Below are 17,589 nucleotides of genomic sequence, written 5' to 3'. Positions count from 1 at the left end.
AGAGTGTCTCTCTCTCCGCACACACACACACACACACACTGTCTCTCCCCAGACTCCACTTTTTATTAACACGTATAGTTATAAATCCCCCTGGAGGAGGAGGTCTCCCTGACCGCTCGTGCGGCCTGCGCGGAGGCTCAGGCTGACGCACACACGGAGCCACACGTGACACGAAGACACGATTGATGGTACAGAGGGTGAAACGTATGCATACTCTATAGCTCACCGCGTTCGCTTTTATGTACGTACGTCAGTCGTCAGCGCAGCCTCGCTATACTCTAGCCTCAGGCGCTGGGCCTGGGGCCTGAGGCGTGAGGGTCCTCCCTTGCCTTGGCAATGTATCGTTGGAAGGCTGGCCTTGCGGTGTTGCGGTCCAAGTAAGCGCGGAGGACAGGGTCGTCAGGCAGCCAATCGATCTCTCTTGCCCAGCAGAGGCAATGTGTGAGCAGCAGGTCTGCCGCCGTGAAGGTGTGCGCGCCCGCAAGGAGGCTCGGCGACGCCTGCAGCACAGCGGTCACGCTCTCGAGCTGTCGAAGAAAATAGTCGCGAGCTGCGTCGACAACGACCGGCGCGGCTCCGTAAACCTCGGACAGGCACTGGTGCTTGCGATGGATGTAAAGCGACTGCGCGTCGAGCTCCGTCATGATAGTCATCAGCCACGCGTCGTAGATTGCGCGGTCCCGAGTGCACGGTGGTGGCACCCAACCGCTGTCGGGTGCGTAGGTGTCACACAAGTAGGTGTTGATAGCAGCAGACTCCGTCAGGGTGAAGTCACCGTCTTGGATCACGGGTATCTTGCGGCGAGGGCTAGCAGCGAGGAAGTCCGGCGCCTCCATGTCTGCCGTCCGAGACCAAAGCGGCCGGTGCTCGTAGTCGATGCCGAGCTCTTCCAGCATCCAAAGTACGCGACCCGCTCGGAAGCGGGCGTGGCCCCAGAGCCTGAGACGACTCATGCTGTCTCAGCTGACAGCAGCTAGCCAGAAACGACACAGACCACTCGGCGAAAAGGTGTGTGGACCCCAAATCGGGTCCGGATTACGTTGCCGCCTCGCGCGCACCGCTGCTGCCCTCGCCAGCAGCCGCCGCGGTCGCAGTGCCATCGTACGGACTGGCGGTCGACTCGCCACATCGATTTCAACTCACGCGACGCGCTCGGCCTCCGCTGGCGGCTGCCGCAAGAGCGGCTGGCTCACGGCAGCGTCTCGCCGGTTGCCGGATAGGAGAGTACAGAACGTCTGGAGTGTAACTGTGTACGTGAGATCGGTTTTGATAACAAGCACGGTCGATCCGTCAAAGCGATACACTCGTTCCTATCTCGCTGGAGGGCTGGCACGGAGCTCTGTTGCCGACAAACAGGAAGAGCCGAGCGGCAAGAAGGGCTCGATGGGGAGCGAGAACCGTCAAACGTGCTCACGGAGGTTTCGGAAGTCCACCCTGATGCGGTCGGTTCCCCCCAGGTTTGAACGCGCAGCTCGCAAGACTCGTCGAGCACTCGCAGCCTCTCTGCGCCTCTCATGCTGCCGCTCTGCGGGACGTTCGCAGTCTTTCCGGAGATATCGTCGAGTTTTGGAAGCTGCGCGGTCAAACCTGGGGGGAACAAGAGCGTCACGACGGACTTCAGGTTACACCTGAAGCTCTTCTGACGGTTCCCATCGAGCCCTTCTTGCCGCTCGGCTCTTCCTGTTTGTCGGCAACAGAGCTCCGTGCCAGCCCTCCAGCGAGATAGGAACGAGTGTATCGCTTTGACGGATCGACCGTGCTTGTTATCAAAACCGATCTCACGTACACAGTTACACTCCAGACGTTCTGTACTCTCCTATCCGGCAACCGGCGAGACGCTGCCGTGAGCCAGCCGCTCTTGCGGCAGCCGCCAGCGGAGGCCGAGCGCGTCGCGTATCGATCGAGCTCGCGATCCGGGCCGTGGAGCCCACGAGGAAGACTTCGTCTGCTAGGACGGAGTCCCGACGCTCGCTGCGTCCGCTGGAACTGGGGTCTACACACCTTTCGTTTCCGCGTCCCGCAGTGGGAGTAGTCGAGCGCGTCCAGGTGTTCTCGAATAAAATGCGCCTGCTTCACCCTGGCCACCGGCGGAATTGTGGTCCTGGAGGGCGGACTCGCCACGTACATTGACAGTGGTGGCACGCCACGCCGCGTATGCGCGTCGGACATCACGTGCTCAGCCTTCAGCGTGACAGACCCGGTCGACGCGCAGAGTCTGATCCAGCAGGCGGAGGACGCCCTCTCTGACCTGCACGAGGCCGAAGGGGAGAGGCGCCGGCTGTCGTACAGCGAGAACCAAGGGTACGAGGAGCAACAGTGCAGCGGCACACACGCAGAGCTTCTGCTGTGACTACAAGTTTAGGGCCGGCTCAAACAAGAAGAAGTGCCGGGTGTACCAGGACGGCGATGTTGGAATGACGGGCAACTCCAAATGGAAGGCGTATATCTACTCTGCCCTGCCGTTGCCGCCACCCTCGCCACCTCCGCCCTCGCCACCTCCGCTTACTCCATCACCCCCGACGCTGCCATCGCCGCCATCGCCGCCTCATGCATGTAAGAGGGGCGGGTATGGAAATGGCAACTGTCCAGTTGGTGGATATCTACCCATCACTTCGAAATCCCAGTGCCAAACTGCAGTCGAATATCTCAGCCTCTCGCTGGCAGGTATGTGCAACGGGTGTACAGTTCCAAGTGTGAGGCAAACCAACATGCGGTATGGGTGCATTTATCAGAACTATGGAGGCGGAGTGGCCTTCTTCAATAGGTATGAAATGTACAGCGGCGGCATGAATGGCTAGTTAGCCACGATTTGCTGCTTCGACACAGGAGATGGTTCTTGCGACTAATCCTATTCTTGAGTCGGCGGCCGCTGCAAGGGCCAAGGCGCGGGAGGCGGCCTAGCCCGCGCGCAAGGACTGTGCTGGAGTAGTGGCAAGCACGTGTGGAAGGGTCTTTCGTACTCTGGGGTGCGTTCCTTGTGTGCCCATGCGGGGGGGGAGATGGGGAGGCTCCCCAGCCCGCCGCAGGATTTTTTCGGAACTGATGCGTACTCGAGTACGTGTGAGATCGGTCTTTCTTGGCACCAGGCACCAGCGGCGCACGGTCGAACTAATGAGCGATACACACATACACTCGTTTACGTTCCCCCTCCGAGCTCTTGTGAGACACACGACAGAGCTCAGCGCGAGCCCCGCTAAAACAGGAAGAGCCGTCCGCGGTGCTGGCTGGCAAGAGCAGATCGAGATGCGGGGCACTCGCAATCTCTTGGAGCACTTGCTTGAGTGAAATTGGTTGTTAACCCGATTCTTATTCCGCCGCATCATCATCGGCATGAAGTAGAGCTCCCACTAAAGGACGTAAAGAAATTTAAAAAAAAGAAACTCGCGGTGCCGCATCATCACGACCATCGGCGTGGCGACGGTACATGTTCGGAACGAATAAGCCCGTCGCCGCCGCCTCTGCCGTCGCCGATGACCCTCACCGTCGCCCCATCCATGCCACAGGTGGCGCCTTTTAGCATGCTCTCGCTGCTGTCCGCATCGCTGGCGCTGGCCGGCACGGTCGGCCGTGACGGGCGCTTGGAGCAGCCTCCGCCGAGCGTGGGCCGGGAGCTGCGCGAGCTCAAGGACAACCCATACGTGTGCGAGGAGGGCGTCGAGACGGCCAAGGAGGAATGGAAGGTCTTCGGCACCAACCTGGGCGGCTGGCTCGTGCTGGAGCCGTGGATCACGCCGTCGCTCTTCTACCAGTTCCTCTCCGTCGACCGCAAGTTTGGCAAGGAGGCGCCGGCCCACACGGGGATGGACACGTACTCGTTCTGCGCGGCGCTCGGCCCGAAGGAGGGCAACAAGCAGCTGCGCCGTCACTGGGCGAGCTGGGTGCGCGAGGAGGACGTGCGTGCCATCGCGCAGTCGGGTGCGACGGTCGTGCGGATCCCGGTCGGCGACTGGATGTACGTGCCGTACGAGCCGTACATCGGCTGCACCGACGGCGAGTCGGCTGCGGGGCCGGGCCGCCGGAGGGCCCGGCAGAGCGAGTCGTCCTTCGGAGTAGGCTCTCTCGAGGAGCTGGAGCGGGCCCTCGCGCTGCTGCGCAAGTACGGGCTGCGCGCCCTCCTCGACGTGCACGCGATGCAGGGGTCGCAGAACGGGTGAGGACGCGCGGGGAGGGCGCCGAAGCCAGGCCAGGCCGGGACCCCGGCCACCGTCGCCACCCGCAGGTTCGACAACTCGGGCCAGGCTCTGCGAGTCAAGTGGACGCAGGCGCCGCAGACGCGTCTCCGGATCCCGGGAGTCCGAGAGCCGAGAGTCCGAGAGCCGGAGCCCGTGGTCGCAGGTCTCGGCGCAGGACCCGGAGGCGGTGACCACCTTCGAGCACTGGCCGCAGCGCGCCGCCGACTGGCTCGCGCCGTACGACAACGCCAAGGGCGCCTACCCGCCCGAGATGAACAAGACGGCGTACGACCGCTCGCTCGACGTCATCCGCAAGCTGGCGGAGCGGCACCGCGGAGACGCGACCGTGTGGGGCGTCGAGCCGGTGGGCGGGCGGGCGGGAGTAGCCCGCCGCCGTGGGAATTGCGGGCCGCTGCTCCCCGATCAGAGGGGGTGGGGAGAGAGGAGAGAGCAGCGCCATCCAATCCTTGTGCCAGCCCTTCCCGCGCCTCCGCCTCCCGCGCCACCGCCTCCCGCGCCTCCGCCTCCCCTTCCGGCGCAGGTGAACGAGCCGTGGCAGATGTACCCGACCGAGTGGATCAAGCAGTTCTACTGGGACGCGTACCACATCACGCGCGAGGCGGCCAAGGTGAGCAAAGGCGGAGGAGGCGGCGCCGCGCGGCGAGGGCAGCCCCCCACCGCCCTACCCCCCCACCACCCCGCCAGGACTGGAAGTTCGTGATGCACGACTCGTTCCGCGGCTACCCGGCGGAATGGTGGGGCTTCATGAAGGGCTGCCCCAACAAGGCGATGGACTCGCACATCTACCAGGCGTGGGCCAACCCGATGATCGCCAAGGGCTTCTTCGACGCCGCGTGCGGCATGGCGGGCGGGCTGCGCACGATGGAGGAGCGCCGCGCCGCAGCCAGCCCCCTCCTCGCCAGCGGCAGCGCCCCCGAACCCGGCCGCCCCCTCGTGCACAGGAGCAGCTCGACATGCCGATGATCGTGGGCGAGTGGTCCCTCGCCACCGACAACTGCGCCATGTGGCTCAACGGCCTCAACGACAACCTTCCAGGCGGCCCAAAGGCGCGTGCGGCACGCGGCGTGAACCGCGGCTCTTCACGCCACCACCTCTGAACAGGCTACCCGAAGGTATCGTGCGCGATGGTTCCCTGCCCGGAGCCATACATGGGGGAGCAGCCGGGCGCGCCTCGCTTGCCGGCGCCGCAGCCCCCGAGGCCGCGCGGCACGCCTCTGCTTGCGCGGTGCCATAGGCGCGCCGCCCGACGCCGAGGCGCCGCTGCAAGGCCCGTACGGGACGGGCGTGTCCGGCCCCATGTTTGGGAAGTGCCCCGTCGGCATGCCGTGGGGGACGCAGGAGAACGAGACGATGAGCAGGCTCGCGAGCGTCGCGCGCGTGCCATGCCGCGGCCTCCCTCAGCTTGTGTCCTCCCGCCGCCCCTCCAGGCTGGCGAACCGCTACTTCAAATCCTTCTCTGCGGGGCACGGCTGGTTCTTCTGGCGCGCGCCCCAGCCCAGTCCAGCCCGCCCGAGCCCGCCCTCGGCCACACCGGAGGCCCCTCCGACTGCAGGAACTTTCGCACCGAGCTCGAGCCCCGCTGGTCGTACCTCGAGGCGTGGCGGCTCGGCTGGTTCCAGAAGAATGTGTCCGACTACACCTCGGACGCGGTGCAAGGCGCGTGCGACGAGGAGCCGCCCGCCGCCGTCGCGAAGCCGATCGTCTCGGTCGAGGCGGTCTTTGACGCCGCCACCGCCGAGACGCCGCTCGGCGATGTCCGCCTCGAGGGGGCAGCGGCGCCGGTGGCGGCCGCCGTTTGCGTCGCTGCGATGCTCGCCGCCACGACGCTCGCCTTTCGCACGTGGCGCCTGCACGCGGCCCCGCCGGAACCGGACGAGTACCAGGAACTCGCAGGCCACACGAAAGGCTGAGCCGCGCTGGGGCCAGAGCATGGGAGCAGGTCCGACAGCTGGGCGCAGTTGCGTTCGTTGGCTCCAGTCGCGCCCTGCCGCCCTGTCGCGCGCATCCTCGCTCGCGCGCTGTCGGCCGAGCGAGGAGATGCGCTTTCGATACATGTGCGCTTAAATTATATGATAAACCTCGTATCACCTCGAATGTGCATAGCCGAATCCGTTGAAGACTTCTCCCTCTACACGGTCGATAATGGCGCGTGTCGCGGCTGTGTGCTGAGTCGCGGCGAGCACTGGCGCGTCCGAGCAGCTGAAGGACCCTCCTCCTCTCCGCCCCCAGAAGGGGTCGCAGCGGCGGGGCCGGTCGAGGGCACAGTGGCAGCTTCTGTTCTTGCTGTACCCGGAGCCCGGCACGACATGCGGCAGAGGCGTCGCGGGCAAGCCATAGCGAGCCACCAGAGAGGACCAGTCACGCTCGAGCGTTTCCGTATGTAGCACAAAGTCAGCGGCGCAGCCCGAGAGGGTGCCTCCGCACGCGCGCTTGATGCGGCCACTAAGCGAAAGGCAGCGCGAAAAGTTGGAGCTGCACGAAACGGCGCTCGGCGTCGCCTCCACCCAGCCGAGCAGCGAAGGCAGCGTCGCGAGGATGCCGGGCTCCCTCCTCGACACGCGCGTCGAGGCTCTGAACTCGCTGGTCAGGGCGTTGTAGGTGGCTGAAAGGCGCGTCCCAGCAGCCCTCCAGGCAAAGCGGTGCACGGACTGCCAGTACGAGTACGGGTCGCGCACGCTGATGACGACAGCAGTAGGCACGCCCGCATCCTCGCACCGCCTCCGGCACGCACGCAACGCAGCATCCCCTCGGCCGTCAGTTCCAACGTGCCCCATGCTCGTCCAGTAGCCGGCCTGCGCCCAGTCCCTTGCAGCACATTCCACAGACGAGCCGCCTGTCTTCTCCACGTGCACAAACAGGATGTGATGTGACGCATTGGGCGCCAGCCTGCAAGGCGTCGCATCTGGGCAGCAGTCGTTTGGGAGGCCGAGTTGCCGACTCCGGCTGCAAGTGTGTCGCGAGCAGAAGCCGACAAAGGCGCCCCTCCGCTGCCTTGGCAGTCGCGCGTGGTTCATGACGGGCAGGACAACCCGACCTCGACGGGACGCCGAGGCCCCCGCCACCGAGCAACGATCAAGTTTGGAACGCGTCCCTGCAGCGTCCATACTCCAAAGTCCAATCAAGACGGTCTGTCACGGCCCCTCGGCGATCGCGCGCGGCTGCCAGTAGGCAGCTCTGGCTCCTACTGTTGCGGCAACAATACACGGCGGGCGGCTTTGGGCGTGTCGATGCGACGATGGAAGCTCGTCCACGAAAGACAATGTCAATATGACAAAAAGAGGGGCGAGATCCCGGACCCGCCGAGAGCTGCTCTCCTCTGGCGTCCTCTGTCCTCTCTGCTCCCGCGGCCAGAGAGCTACAGATTAGAGTTAGAGTACACATGTATTTGTGACTTAGTCCTGGACAACGCGCACCGTACTGTATTGTGCGGGCGTTGTCCAGGACTATGGGCAGACGCGCGCACCGTACTGCTCGGTGCTGCTGCAGTGCACAAACTATGGGCAGACGCGGTAGATGGGCGGCACACACATTCACATTGGGAGGCACTCCACAAGCCTCTCTATTCCTCCGCATCCTGCAGCTCCCCGCGCACCCTGGTCACGAGAGTCTCCTCGGGCAGTGCTGCGCGAAGGCTCCTCTCGTACGGCGATGGCTCCATCGCGTTCCGTGCAGCGAAAGCTCCCTCGCGGCGGAGCTGCACCGTTATGAAGACGAGCCGGTCCTTGGCACGTGTCGCTGCGACGTGGGCGAGTCGCCGCTCCTCGTCAGCGTGACGCTCCTCAGGCGTCCCTCGCGCGTGCGCGTCGGCCTCTCTGTACGCGCGAGCGCAGTTGAGGTCGCAATGGCCATTGGCGCGCCTCGCGGCACACTGCGGCTTGTGCCGCTGCGCCGTGTTGCCCGTCTCCTCGCGGTAGCCCATCGGCAGCAGGCCGTCGTTGAGGAAAGGCACGTAGACGTCGCACCATTCGAGTCCTTTCGCTCGGTGGATCGTGCTGATAGAAACCTTCGACGACCCCTCGGCTGCCGCGTCCTGCGCATCCGCCGCCGAGCTGCGCATCGCGACCTCGGTGAGGAAAGCGCGCATCACGCTCCGCCCGCGGCCACGAGATGCAAACAGCTCGTCCACGACGCAGTCGGGCAGCGCCGACAGCTGCAGCTCTGCGGCGTGGTCGAGGACATACGTGCGGCAGAGGGCAAAGAGCGAGCGCTCGGAGCCCGCCGCTGCACGCTCGCGCGCAGCGTACTCTGTCGAAAAGGCCGTCGCCACCTCTACGAGCGAGCTCACCTCTGACGGCAGCCGCATCGCGCTCGAATCGCCACCTCCGGCGCCCTGTCCTCCAGCGTCGGCCACGCCCTCGTCGCCGCGGTCCCGGGCCGTGCCTTGCAAAGGAGCCAGCGCCCGCCTCTGAGACCGCTCCTTTCGCTGCTGGGGCGCGACCTCACTCTCGCCCTTCACCTCGTCGTCCTCGCTCTCCTCGCCCTCCTCCTCCTCGCCGTCCTCCTCCTCCTCCTCGCCCTCGCTCTCCTCCTCCTCCTCCTCCTCCCCGCGCGACGCCTTGCCCGCCGCCGCCCGCTTCTTGCGGACGTGCATCGCGTCGAGCCCGGCCGCGCTCCAAACGCGCAGCAGCATCGCGGGCAGTTCCGCCATGACGCACGCGTCTCGCAGCTCGTCGAGCAGCGCCAGCAGCGAGCCCAGAGAGGCACGCTGGCTCTTCTTGACCCCGACGCCCGACGCCACCATCTGCCGCGCCGCCGCCTCGAGGCCGACGGGGAGGCCCCGCCGCGCCTCGACGAGCGCGCGCCGCTGGTGCTCGACGACTCGCAGCACCGACTCCTCGGGCAGGCGCCGCTTCGGCCGATTGAGGATGCGGACGAAGGCCTCGTCGTCGTGCTCGCCCGAGCCGAGCGCCGCGAGCCGCAAGTAGGCGAGCGCGTCGAGGACGGCCGCGAGCTCGAAGAGGCCCTTGCCGCCCAAGAGTGTGTACGGCACGCGGCGGAGCGAGAGCTCCTGCTGCAGCGGCTTGTGCAGCGAGCCCATCTCGCCGGCCTTGAAGCAGCGGAAGAGGCACGCCATCTCGCCCCACGGCACGCCCTCCTCGTGCCGCGCCCGCATCGCCCGCACCAGCTCCGACGCCTGCTCGGCCGGCGTCGCAACCTTCCACAGCTCGACCGGCGCCCCCGTCTCGCGCGTCGGCGCGAGCGTCTTTGCCTCGCGGCGCGCGCACTCCTCGAGCAGCACGTGCGCGACCCGCAGGATGTTGGCCGTCGACCTGTAGTTGTCGACGAGCGTGCAGTGCTCGTACCTCTGGGGCAGCCGCGAAAAGTTGCCAGGCTCGGCCCCGCGGAAGCAGTAGATGCACTGGTCGTCGTCTCCGACGACGGTGACCTGCGGATCCGCCTGGTTCACCATCAGCTCGAGCAGCTTCGCCTGCATCTCGCTGTTGTCCTGGTACTCGTCCACGATCAGGTGCGAGTGAGCCGCGTGGAAGGCGCGCCGCGCGCCCTCGTGCTCGCCGAGCAGTCGGTGGAAGTGGAGCAGCATCGCGTCGAAGTCGAGCCTGCCCTCGCGCCGCTGCATCGCGTCGTACCGCCGCCAGACGTCCGCGTCGTCCTTGAGGTACTCGCTGTAGCCCTGCCGCTGCTGCCGCCCCCTCCGCACTAGCTCGAGGTAGAAGGCGACCTTGTCGCGCCTCTCCTTCTTCGACGCGCCGAGCCAGAGGCGCGCGATCGGGTCCTCGCCCGGCGGCATCGGCCCGCCCTCCTCCTCCTCCCCTTCGCCCGTGGCCCGCTGGGCGGGAGGAGCCCTCGCACGGCTGCTCCTCCTCTGCGCCCCGCGCAGCTCGAGGTACACGTGCGCTCGCCTCGCCACCATGCGCGCGGCCTCGAGCTCGGCTCGCCTGGCGCGCGCCTCCTCCTCCTCGGCCGCCACGTCGGCCGCGTCCCTCCCGCCGCGCCGTTTCTTGCGCGCCGGCGCGGCCTGCGCCTCGTCAAAGGGAACCTCCCGCTCGGCAGCCTCGCACGCGCGCCTCCAGCTCGCCGGCAGGCTCTGCCTCGCAAAGGCGAGCACCTCCTCCCAGCTCGGCGGCGCGCCGTCCGCGTCCGCTCCGCCGGGGCGGAGGAGGTGTTTGCGCAGGGCAGCGACGCACCACTCGAGGCGCTTCTCGGCGACCTGCTCCTCGAGCACCCGCTGCATAAATTTCCGAACGCCCGCGTCGCCCGTGAGCGGCGCCGGCGCCGCCCCAAGCTCGAGCGCCCTCCAGTAGCGGCGGACCCAGAAGAAGGCGAGCGCGTGGAAGGTCTTGCCGACCGGGAGCAGCCGAGGCGGCACGCCCAGAGCCGCAAAGGCGTGCCCGACGCGCGAGCACAGCTCCTCGGCCGCCTTGACAGAGAAGGTCACCATCAGCACACAGTTTGGAGGCACGCCCAGCCGCACCAGCCGCACGGCGCGCTGGATCATCGTGTGCGTCTTGCCCGTGCCCGCGCCCGCGCGGACCGATAGCTCGCTCGCGGTCGAGTCAGCCACCGCAGCCTGCTGCGCGTTGAGCTGGCGCGGCGGCGGCGGCGGTTGCGGCGGCGGCGGTTGCTGCGGCGGCGGTTGCTGCGGCGGCGGTTGCTGCGGCTGCTGCGGTTGCTGCGGCTGCTGCGGCTGCTGCTGCGGCGGCTGCGGCGGCGGTGGCGGCGGCTGCGGCGGCGGTGGCGGCGTTTGCGCGTGATCGACAGGGCCCGCGACCGAGTGTGCCTCGCACGTCGCGTCGAGCGCGGCGCACAGCAGCTCATCGTCCCCTTCGTTGAACTTCGCCGCCTCACGCTGCAGGATCGAGGCGAGGTGACGGCCATCCGCTGACGAGTTTTCGCCCCCGTCGTCGCCACTCGCGCCGACGACGCCGCCCGCGCCGACTCGGCTCGCACAGAAGCGCTCAAACTCCAGGCGCAGCAGCCGCTGCTGCGGCGCGAGGCTGTTCGAAGCGTCGGGGAGCGGGAGATCAAACTCTCGCGACCTGGGAGGTGGGCGCTTCTCAAACAGGCCGACCTGTCGGCAGCGCCGGGGAGCGCCAGCGGCAGGACCTGGCGCTGCCGGAGGCGCCGGTGGCAGCGGCGGCGGCGCAGCAGGAGGCGCTGGTGCCGGTGGCGCGGAAAAGAAGCTCCGAATGTCGGAGCCACCAGCGCCCTCTGGTTTGCGCTTCGGCATCCTCTGGAGGTCGATGGAGGGCCACTCGCAGGCCACTCGGTCAAGTGGTCGAATCGCCTGGCTTCCAACTTTTGGTGGGTGGGGTATAGATGGACTACCCGCTACCCGCTACCCCCAGGTCTCCAGTAGCTGCCGTGATACGTACGGTCCATACCATCAGCGTCAGCCGTCACGCCCCGCCGGCCCGCGCCGCTCCGCGCGCCCGAGCACCCCCTACCCAGGTGCCTCCACCGCGCTGGTGGGCCCTGGCTGCGCAATTCCTGTACTGTGAGAGAAAAAAAATAGAGCAGTCATCTCCAGGGGAGATGGGCGACGCACGAACACAGAGGCACAGTAAGAAAGAAAGAAACAAGACAGCCAACCCAAGGGAGGGATGGGAGGACGGCACGCCGCCACCACACAGGGATTTTAAGGAGGCACAGTGCGAGTCTCCTTCAAATTCTTTTTATCGGAGAAGCGGCAGCTTGCAGTGTGACCATTCCCGCGCGATCAGTACAGCGACTTGCCGTCGTAAGCTCTCGCCGTATGTCCGCAATCTACCCCGCGCACCTCTCCCGCCGCCTTCTGGCCTCCGCCTGTTTCCACGGTCCGTTGACGGTTGCTTCTGCTGCCGCCAACGGGCAGTTTGCACGCGACTCGAGCGGCTGCGGCTTCTGCGCTGTGCTGATCATGCTCACCTCGGTCAACTATTGGCGCCATCCGCTGCTGGGACCGCGGAGGACCTTCGACATGGCGTCTTCTGTCGCGTGTTTCTTCTACCAGCTCCGCGCCTCAACCTCCGCGCCGAGCGGCGCCTGCCTCGCCTACTGCGCAACCTCGGCCGGCATCCTCGGCTGCTACGGCTTTGCGCGACACTACATGTATTCGCTCGGCAACAAGCCCGCTGCCTGCCGCTGGCATCTCATGGTGCACGGCTTCACGGGTGCAGCTCCTCTGACCGTCAAAGCACGAGGAGTTATTGTTGCCTTTTCACATCGCCTGCCTACGAGTAGGAGCCGGGAGCTTGATACTCTACGATGCCCTTGGCCAGAACTACCTGGGCTGGCGATGTGAAAAGACAACTGCGCGGGTAGTGCGCTGACATGTACAACATGTGCTGCCCCTCTCTCCTTGCACCTTGGCGTCCTTTTGGCTTTTGTGTTTCACTGTAAGTGAGGACAGACAACCCAAGGGAGGGATGGGAGGACCGCGTAGGGCCTAGCCATAAATTCTTTGATTCGCGCTGGGGCGAGCCTCCACCGGGCGAGTAGAGGCACACGCACGCTCTCTTCTCCTCAGAGGGATACCCTGGGTGGGCGGGGCAGGAGCCTCCACCACGCGCTAGCTAGCCGCCATGCCGATCCGCACCCCGACCACTCCGTCGAGCGTCGTCGCCGTCGGCGCCAAACGCGAGCCGCGTAAGCCTCCCGCCTGGCTCGCCGCCGCTCTCGCCGCCGCCGCCGCCACCACCGCCGTCGCAGCGGCGTCCGCGCCGAGGCAGGAGTCTGCGGTTGCAAATGCGGGCGCGGCCGCTCTCTCGCTGCTCGCGTACGCCTTGGCTCTCCTCCTGCTCGTGTTTGCCGTCGCCGCCGCCGCCCATCGCTGCCGCCGCCGCCCAGCGCGCCCGGCAGCCGACGCAAGAAAGCCGGAAGCAAAGCAGGACAAAGCCCCAACACCGGCCGCTCCGCCTGCCGCGTCGCCTGCGGCGAAGGTGGCTACTCCGGCCGCTGTGGCAGCTCGACCGGCGCTCGTCGGCAGCGGCGGGGCCGGCGTCGCTCGCGCTGGCTGCCGCGCCATCACTGACGCGAGCGCGCTGAGTGCGTACCTCGGCGAGGAGGAGCTGCAGCGGAAGCGTGACGCGGCCGCGTGCACCTCCTCGGGCGCCGGCCCTTGCGGCGCTTCGCCCGCGGCGCCCGGCGCCTCGCCCGGCTACCTCGCCTCGCGCTGGCCGGCGGCACCCTCCGGCGCCGCCTTCAACGCCGCCGCCGGCCCGGCCGCGTCGCTCGGGCCGCTGCCGTGCCTCAGCTCCGCCCGCTCCCCGCCCGTGCTTGCGGCGGCGGCCTCCCCCTTCGGCTCGGCCTCCTCCTTCAGCCCCGCCGCGCCGGCCCGCTCTCCCTTCTCCCCGTGCGCCGCAGCCTCGCCCGGCTCCGCCGCCGGCTCCGCCACCTCGCACTGCGGCGCGTCCCCCTTCGCGGCCGCCACCGCCTCCCCCTTCGGCGCCTCCCCCTTTGCAGCCTCGCCCTCCGCCTCGCTCGGCGCGGCCGCCGCCAGCGACCCGTCGCGTCGCCTCTCGACTGGCCCGAGCCCCGGCGGCGGTGCGGCCGCACCAGCCCCAGCCCCAGTCCCAGCACCAGCCCCAGCTCGAGCGACTGGTGGAGAACTGGTGCAGGTGCCTGTCCATGAGACCGCCCCGTGCACACCCCTCCCCCCCCCGTGTCAGGCTCCGCCTCAAAGTACCAGCGCGCCATGTACCTGCCCGCCTCGGGCGACGTGCAGCGGAGGGACCCGTCCGTCGTGGCGCGCCGCGCGACGCGCCTCCTCCGCTCGCTCGGCCTGCTCGAGAGCGCGGCAGAGCGCGCGTCTCCGCTCTCGCAGTGGCGGGACAATCTCCGCCTCTGGCTCTCGGCGGCGCTGCTCAAGCCCCTCGACGCTCTCCTCGAGGCGAACGCCGCCGCCGTCAGCGCCGCCGCCGCCAAGGGCTTGCCCGCCGCCCCCGCCTCCGGCCTGGGTGGGCTCTCCTCCTCCTCCTCCCTCTTCGGAGGCGGCTCCTCGCTCTTCTCCAAGCCGCCCGCCGCAGCGCCCGCCGCGGGACCCGCACCCGCGCCCGGGGCGGCGGTGCGTGCGAGGGCCGCGAGTCGGAGGGGCGAGGCTCGCCTCGTGTCTACGAGGCCGCCGGGCTGCCGCGTAGGTGAGCGCCGCCGCGTGGCTGGCGGCGACGCACGCAGTCGAGGCGGACAGGGCGATCGCGCACCAGCACGCCAAGCTGAGCCGCTTCCTCAAAGGGGGCGGCTTCGGGGAGGAGACCAAGCCCTTCGGGGGGAGCCGATTCCCCGAGTTCGCCTTTGGCCGCTGCCTTTGGGAATACTTTTGGGACGGCGGAAGAAGCGGCTGGTGCATTCCCCCCCCGGGCCGTTGGGATTTGGGGCCCCCCCCCCCCCCCCCCCCCACATGCTCCGCCCTCGCCCCCCTCTCCAGGAGCGACTCGCTCCCCACCGACGCCGACCTGCTCGTCCACCTCTTCGCAACCTACCTCGACTTGGTCGCACCGCCGAGTGGCGGGGGGGCGGCCGCAAAGCCACCCGCCGCCGCCGCAGGCTCGTCGCTGTTTGGCTCCGCCTTCGGCGCCCCGCCCGGCGGATCGCTCTTCGGAGGCTCGTCGCTCCTCGGCGCCGCGCCGCGCCCCGCCGCCGGCTCCTCACTCTTCGGAGCCGCGCCCGCGCCCGCCGCCGCCGCCGCTTCGCCCGCGCTCGGCGAGGGCGCCGTCTTTTGGCGCTCGCCCGAGGCGCACGACGGCTTCTCGAGGAGCCACTTTGCGCTCGCGTCCGAGTCGCAGCGGCGGCGGTCGGACGCGGTGCTGCTGCGCCAGCCAGGCGCGCCCGGCTCGCCGCCCATTTTCTCGCTCCTCGTCGGCGGCGCCGAGTGGACGGTGGGCGAGGGCGAGCACAACGCGCCCGACGCGCTGGCGCACCTGCCCGCCGCCCGCAGCAGGGGTTGCGTCGAGGCGGGCTCCTCACGCGAGGCCGGGCTGCGCGCGTAGGTCCTCTTCCTGCTGCAGCGCGCAAAGAGCGGCGGGCACGTCGGCGGCGCCAACCTCGCCGAGCAGACGTACACGCTCTGGCTCGAGGCGCTCTCTGCGGCGGGCGCTGCGGTCCCTCCCCGGCCCGAGTCGCCGCTCGCCTTCCACGCGCTGCTCTCGACGCTGCACCCGTGGTCGGCGCAGCTCGAGAGCCTCTCCCTCGCCGCCGTGACCAAGGAGCTCGACCGCTGAGCAGCCAGCGCGAGGGATCAGAAAGGAGCGGACTACTTTCGAGCGATCACCGCGCTCCGTCCTGCGGTGCGCAGGCCCCACACGTTCCGACTTGCGGGGTGTGTGAGGGTGTGCCCTGCGCGGCGGAGTCAGCAATTTGGCGAGATCGAAAACGAGAGACGAACTGAGAACCGACGAACGACTGTGTCACTGTGAGGCATGCTGTGAGGTTCACAGCGCGACTCTCTCCGTCTCACGATGTCTCCGCAGGGTGAGAGGCGCGGCTCGTCAGGACTCAGATGGTTTGAGAGCGCTGAGAGGTGAGTCTCAGACGTGTACGGGTGCGGAAATCTATATTACTGTTTCAAGGAATGGTCCTGAATTCTGAGTTACTCTCTCCTCTCGCGCCGGACTCGTCGCACTCCGCGGCTCACTATACACGAGACATCACTCATCAGACAAAATTGTAGTTCACTTTAGCGTTCGGCGTTCCCAAAACGCAAAAGAGAGAGATCGATTATTGTTGTTTGCAGTCCGGCGGCTGCTCCCCTCCTACCCCCGCCGCGACGACGGGTTCGTCCGCCTGCTGGTGCCGCGCCAGCTTGAGCTCCTTCTCAAGCTTGAGGATGGGCGCCGGCTTTCGGTACGTGAGCACGAGCGTGCCCGCCCCGGCCGGCTCATGCGTCCACGAGAGCGCCTCCTCCTCGAGCGGCAGCCGCGCGCGATCGAGGTCCGCGATATCGATCCGCTTGAAGTACTTCTTGTTCGCCGTCCGCACTACCACCTGCCGCTGCTCGTGGTCGATCGAGACCGAGTAGGTTGCCTTTGGGTAAGGCAGGTTGCGGATGCGCCACTCGAAGGCGTGAGGCCGGTCGACGCGCACGAGTACCGGGTTGGCGGCGGAAGGGCGCAGCGTGTCGCCCTCGATCGTCACGCGCGCAGAGGGCTCGCCCACCTCAAACGACCACTCACCCTGCCCTCCGAGGAGGGTCCTCGATCGCCGCTTCCGCACGACCAGCGCGTCTGTCTGCACGTCAAACTCCTCGACCATCTCTGACTCGTCCGGAAAGGTGTAGTGCACCTTACGACGACCGCCAGACGTCATGGTAGTCGACTTGGTGCCTTCAGGGAAGGCCGGCATCGCGGCGGCAGGTTTCTGCCGGCGTGCTCCTCCAACGCTCTGTCCTCTTGTGGGGTTGAAAAGAGAGAGGGGTGTTCTCTAGGCCCCTAAGGCTCTCTCTCTCTGTGTATGAGCGGGACTGATACGACCACAGTCGGGTACGGACTCCATGCGGACCATCAGTGATGTAATTTTTTTTCAATCTCTTTGCTGGAGAACGCCCTCGGGAACACACGTGCAACACCCCCGACAAGGTGCGACACCCAGGAGCCAGGTCCGCGCGCGCCCTCGCCTGCACAGCGACGCGCGCCCGCCAGGTCGCCGCTTCTCCCCGAGGGAGAGCACAACCCACAGTTTCGTCCGCGCGGGCACGGCCGACTCTGCCAGGCACCCCCCTCGCTGGAACCGGGGTCGGCCGTGCCGCGCTGCCTCATGAAAGATTCGGACTCAGTACAGACGCAGGGGTGGAGACCCAACGCAACGCGCTGCGAGGGCGGCGCCTCACGGCGGCGCCGTCTCTGATGTGAGCCCTCTCAGCTTCTCGGGCGCCCCTCGGACGGAGCCTCCTCAGTCGACGTTGACCTCGGCGAGACGCGACTCCTCTTGTGTCTTGAAAGAATTCTGGAACTGCCGAGTAGAGGGGGCGTTCTGCAGTTAAGGGGAAACCCGGTACACGGAGCCCTCTCGGAGACCCGTGTTTACTTTACAGCCCTTGCCCTGCGAACGCGCACCCCCGGGGCTAGGGCTCTCTAGCCCGTAACCCGATACCGATCATCCGGCCCGCTGGATGCGCTTCTCAGCTCACCGGCCCTGGATGTGAGGTTACCGACTGCACTCCAAGTGCTCCAAGTGCTCCCTCACAGCACGCGGGCACGACAAGGGCGCGGCTGGCGCGGACTGGCACACACACCTTGAAATAAGAAACCGCCCGGGTGAAATTCTGAAAAACGTGCAGCACTTCTAGCCGACATCGACAAAAGTCACTCTCTTGGTCTCTAGCCCCGCGGCGAGCGGCCCCGCCGGAGGCGAAGAAAATTTTGCCATCTAGCGCACTCTAACACACATTTTTGCACAAATCGACGCCTCCAAAATAAGTCTTCACTGCAGCACGCCTCGAGCGAGTAATGCGTCTGTAGGCCAA

General features: G+C 67.3%; 5 protein-coding genes across 5 annotated transcripts; 1 reads left to right on the top strand and 4 right to left on the bottom strand.

Annotated features, from left to right (window-relative positions):
* Positions 1 to 46: 46 nt before the first annotated feature.
* EMIHUDRAFT_438173 (putative glutathione-S-transferase) lies at positions 47 to 981 on the bottom strand. Its single transcript, XM_005761417.1, has one exon. It carries the CDS (start codon positions 951 to 953, stop codon positions 285 to 287), a length of 669 nt encoding a protein of 222 aa, XP_005761474.1. The 5' UTR covers positions 954 to 981; the 3' UTR covers positions 47 to 284.
* A 2,521-nt stretch (positions 982 to 3,502) lies between these two features.
* On the top strand, positions 3,503 to 6,271 carry EMIHUDRAFT_438171 (hypothetical protein). The gene is made up of 11 exons (XM_005761416.1): positions 3,503 to 3,990; positions 4,054 to 4,150; positions 4,220 to 4,262; positions 4,336 to 4,536; positions 4,714 to 4,800; positions 4,878 to 5,060; positions 5,135 to 5,228; positions 5,295 to 5,357; positions 5,428 to 5,551; positions 5,621 to 5,674; positions 5,746 to 6,271. The coding sequence occupies exons 1-11, from the start codon at positions 3,519 to 3,521 to the stop codon at positions 6,101 to 6,103; spliced, it is 1,776 nt and encodes a 591-aa protein (XP_005761473.1). The 5' UTR covers positions 3,503 to 3,518; the 3' UTR covers positions 6,104 to 6,271.
* A 6-nt stretch (positions 6,272 to 6,277) lies between these two features.
* EMIHUDRAFT_216861 (hypothetical protein) lies at positions 6,278 to 7,207 on the bottom strand (the record flags this gene model as incomplete). Its single annotated transcript, XM_005761415.1, has 1 exon — positions 6,278 to 7,207. The coding sequence occupies one exon, from the start codon at positions 7,205 to 7,207 to the stop codon at positions 6,278 to 6,280; it is 930 nt and encodes a 309-aa protein (XP_005761472.1).
* Positions 7,208 to 7,752: 545 nt separating this feature from the next.
* On the bottom strand, positions 7,753 to 11,382 carry EMIHUDRAFT_216860 (hypothetical protein; the record flags this gene model as incomplete). Its single annotated transcript, XM_005761414.1, has 4 exons — positions 7,753 to 8,619; positions 8,779 to 10,722; positions 10,924 to 11,183; positions 11,355 to 11,382. The coding sequence occupies 4 exons, from the start codon at positions 11,380 to 11,382 to the stop codon at positions 7,753 to 7,755; spliced, it is 3,099 nt and encodes a 1,032-aa protein (XP_005761471.1).
* Positions 11,383 to 15,845: 4,463 nt separating this feature from the next.
* Positions 15,846 to 16,469, bottom strand: EMIHUDRAFT_68060 (hypothetical protein; the record flags this gene model as incomplete). The annotated part of the gene is made up of 1 exon (XM_005761413.1): positions 15,846 to 16,469. One exon carries the CDS (start codon positions 16,467 to 16,469, stop codon positions 15,846 to 15,848), a length of 624 nt encoding a protein of 207 aa, XP_005761470.1.
* Between the last annotated feature and the right edge of the window lie 1,120 nt (positions 16,470 to 17,589).

This window comes from Emiliania huxleyi (assembly GCF_000372725.1).
Source record: "Emiliania huxleyi CCMP1516 unplaced genomic scaffold EMIHUscaffold_71, whole genome shotgun sequence".
Taxonomy (NCBI): Eukaryota; Haptophyta; order Isochrysidales; family Noelaerhabdaceae; genus Emiliania; species Emiliania huxleyi.
Note: the sequence above shows the minus strand (reverse complement) of the source record. Positions and strands in the feature narration are given on the sequence as shown.

Excerpts from the sequence above, each read along its gene's own strand:
- EMIHUDRAFT_438171 (XM_005761416.1), top strand. The coding sequence starts at position 3,519 with ATGCTCTCGCTGCTGTCCGCATCGCTGGCGCTGGCCGGCACGGTCGGC. Across the intron at positions 4,151-4,219 it reads ATGCAGGGGTCGCAGAACGG|GTTCGACAACTCGGGCCAGG; the intron begins GTGAGGACGCGC and ends CGCCACCCGCAG. Across the intron at positions 5,358-5,427 it reads ATACATGGGGGAGCAGCCGG|GCGCGCCGCCCGACGCCGAG; the intron begins GCGCGCCTCGCT and ends GCGGTGCCATAG.
- EMIHUDRAFT_438173 (XM_005761417.1), bottom strand. The coding sequence starts at position 953 with ATGAGTCGTCTCAGGCTCTGGGGCCACGCCCGCTTCCGAGCGGGTCGC.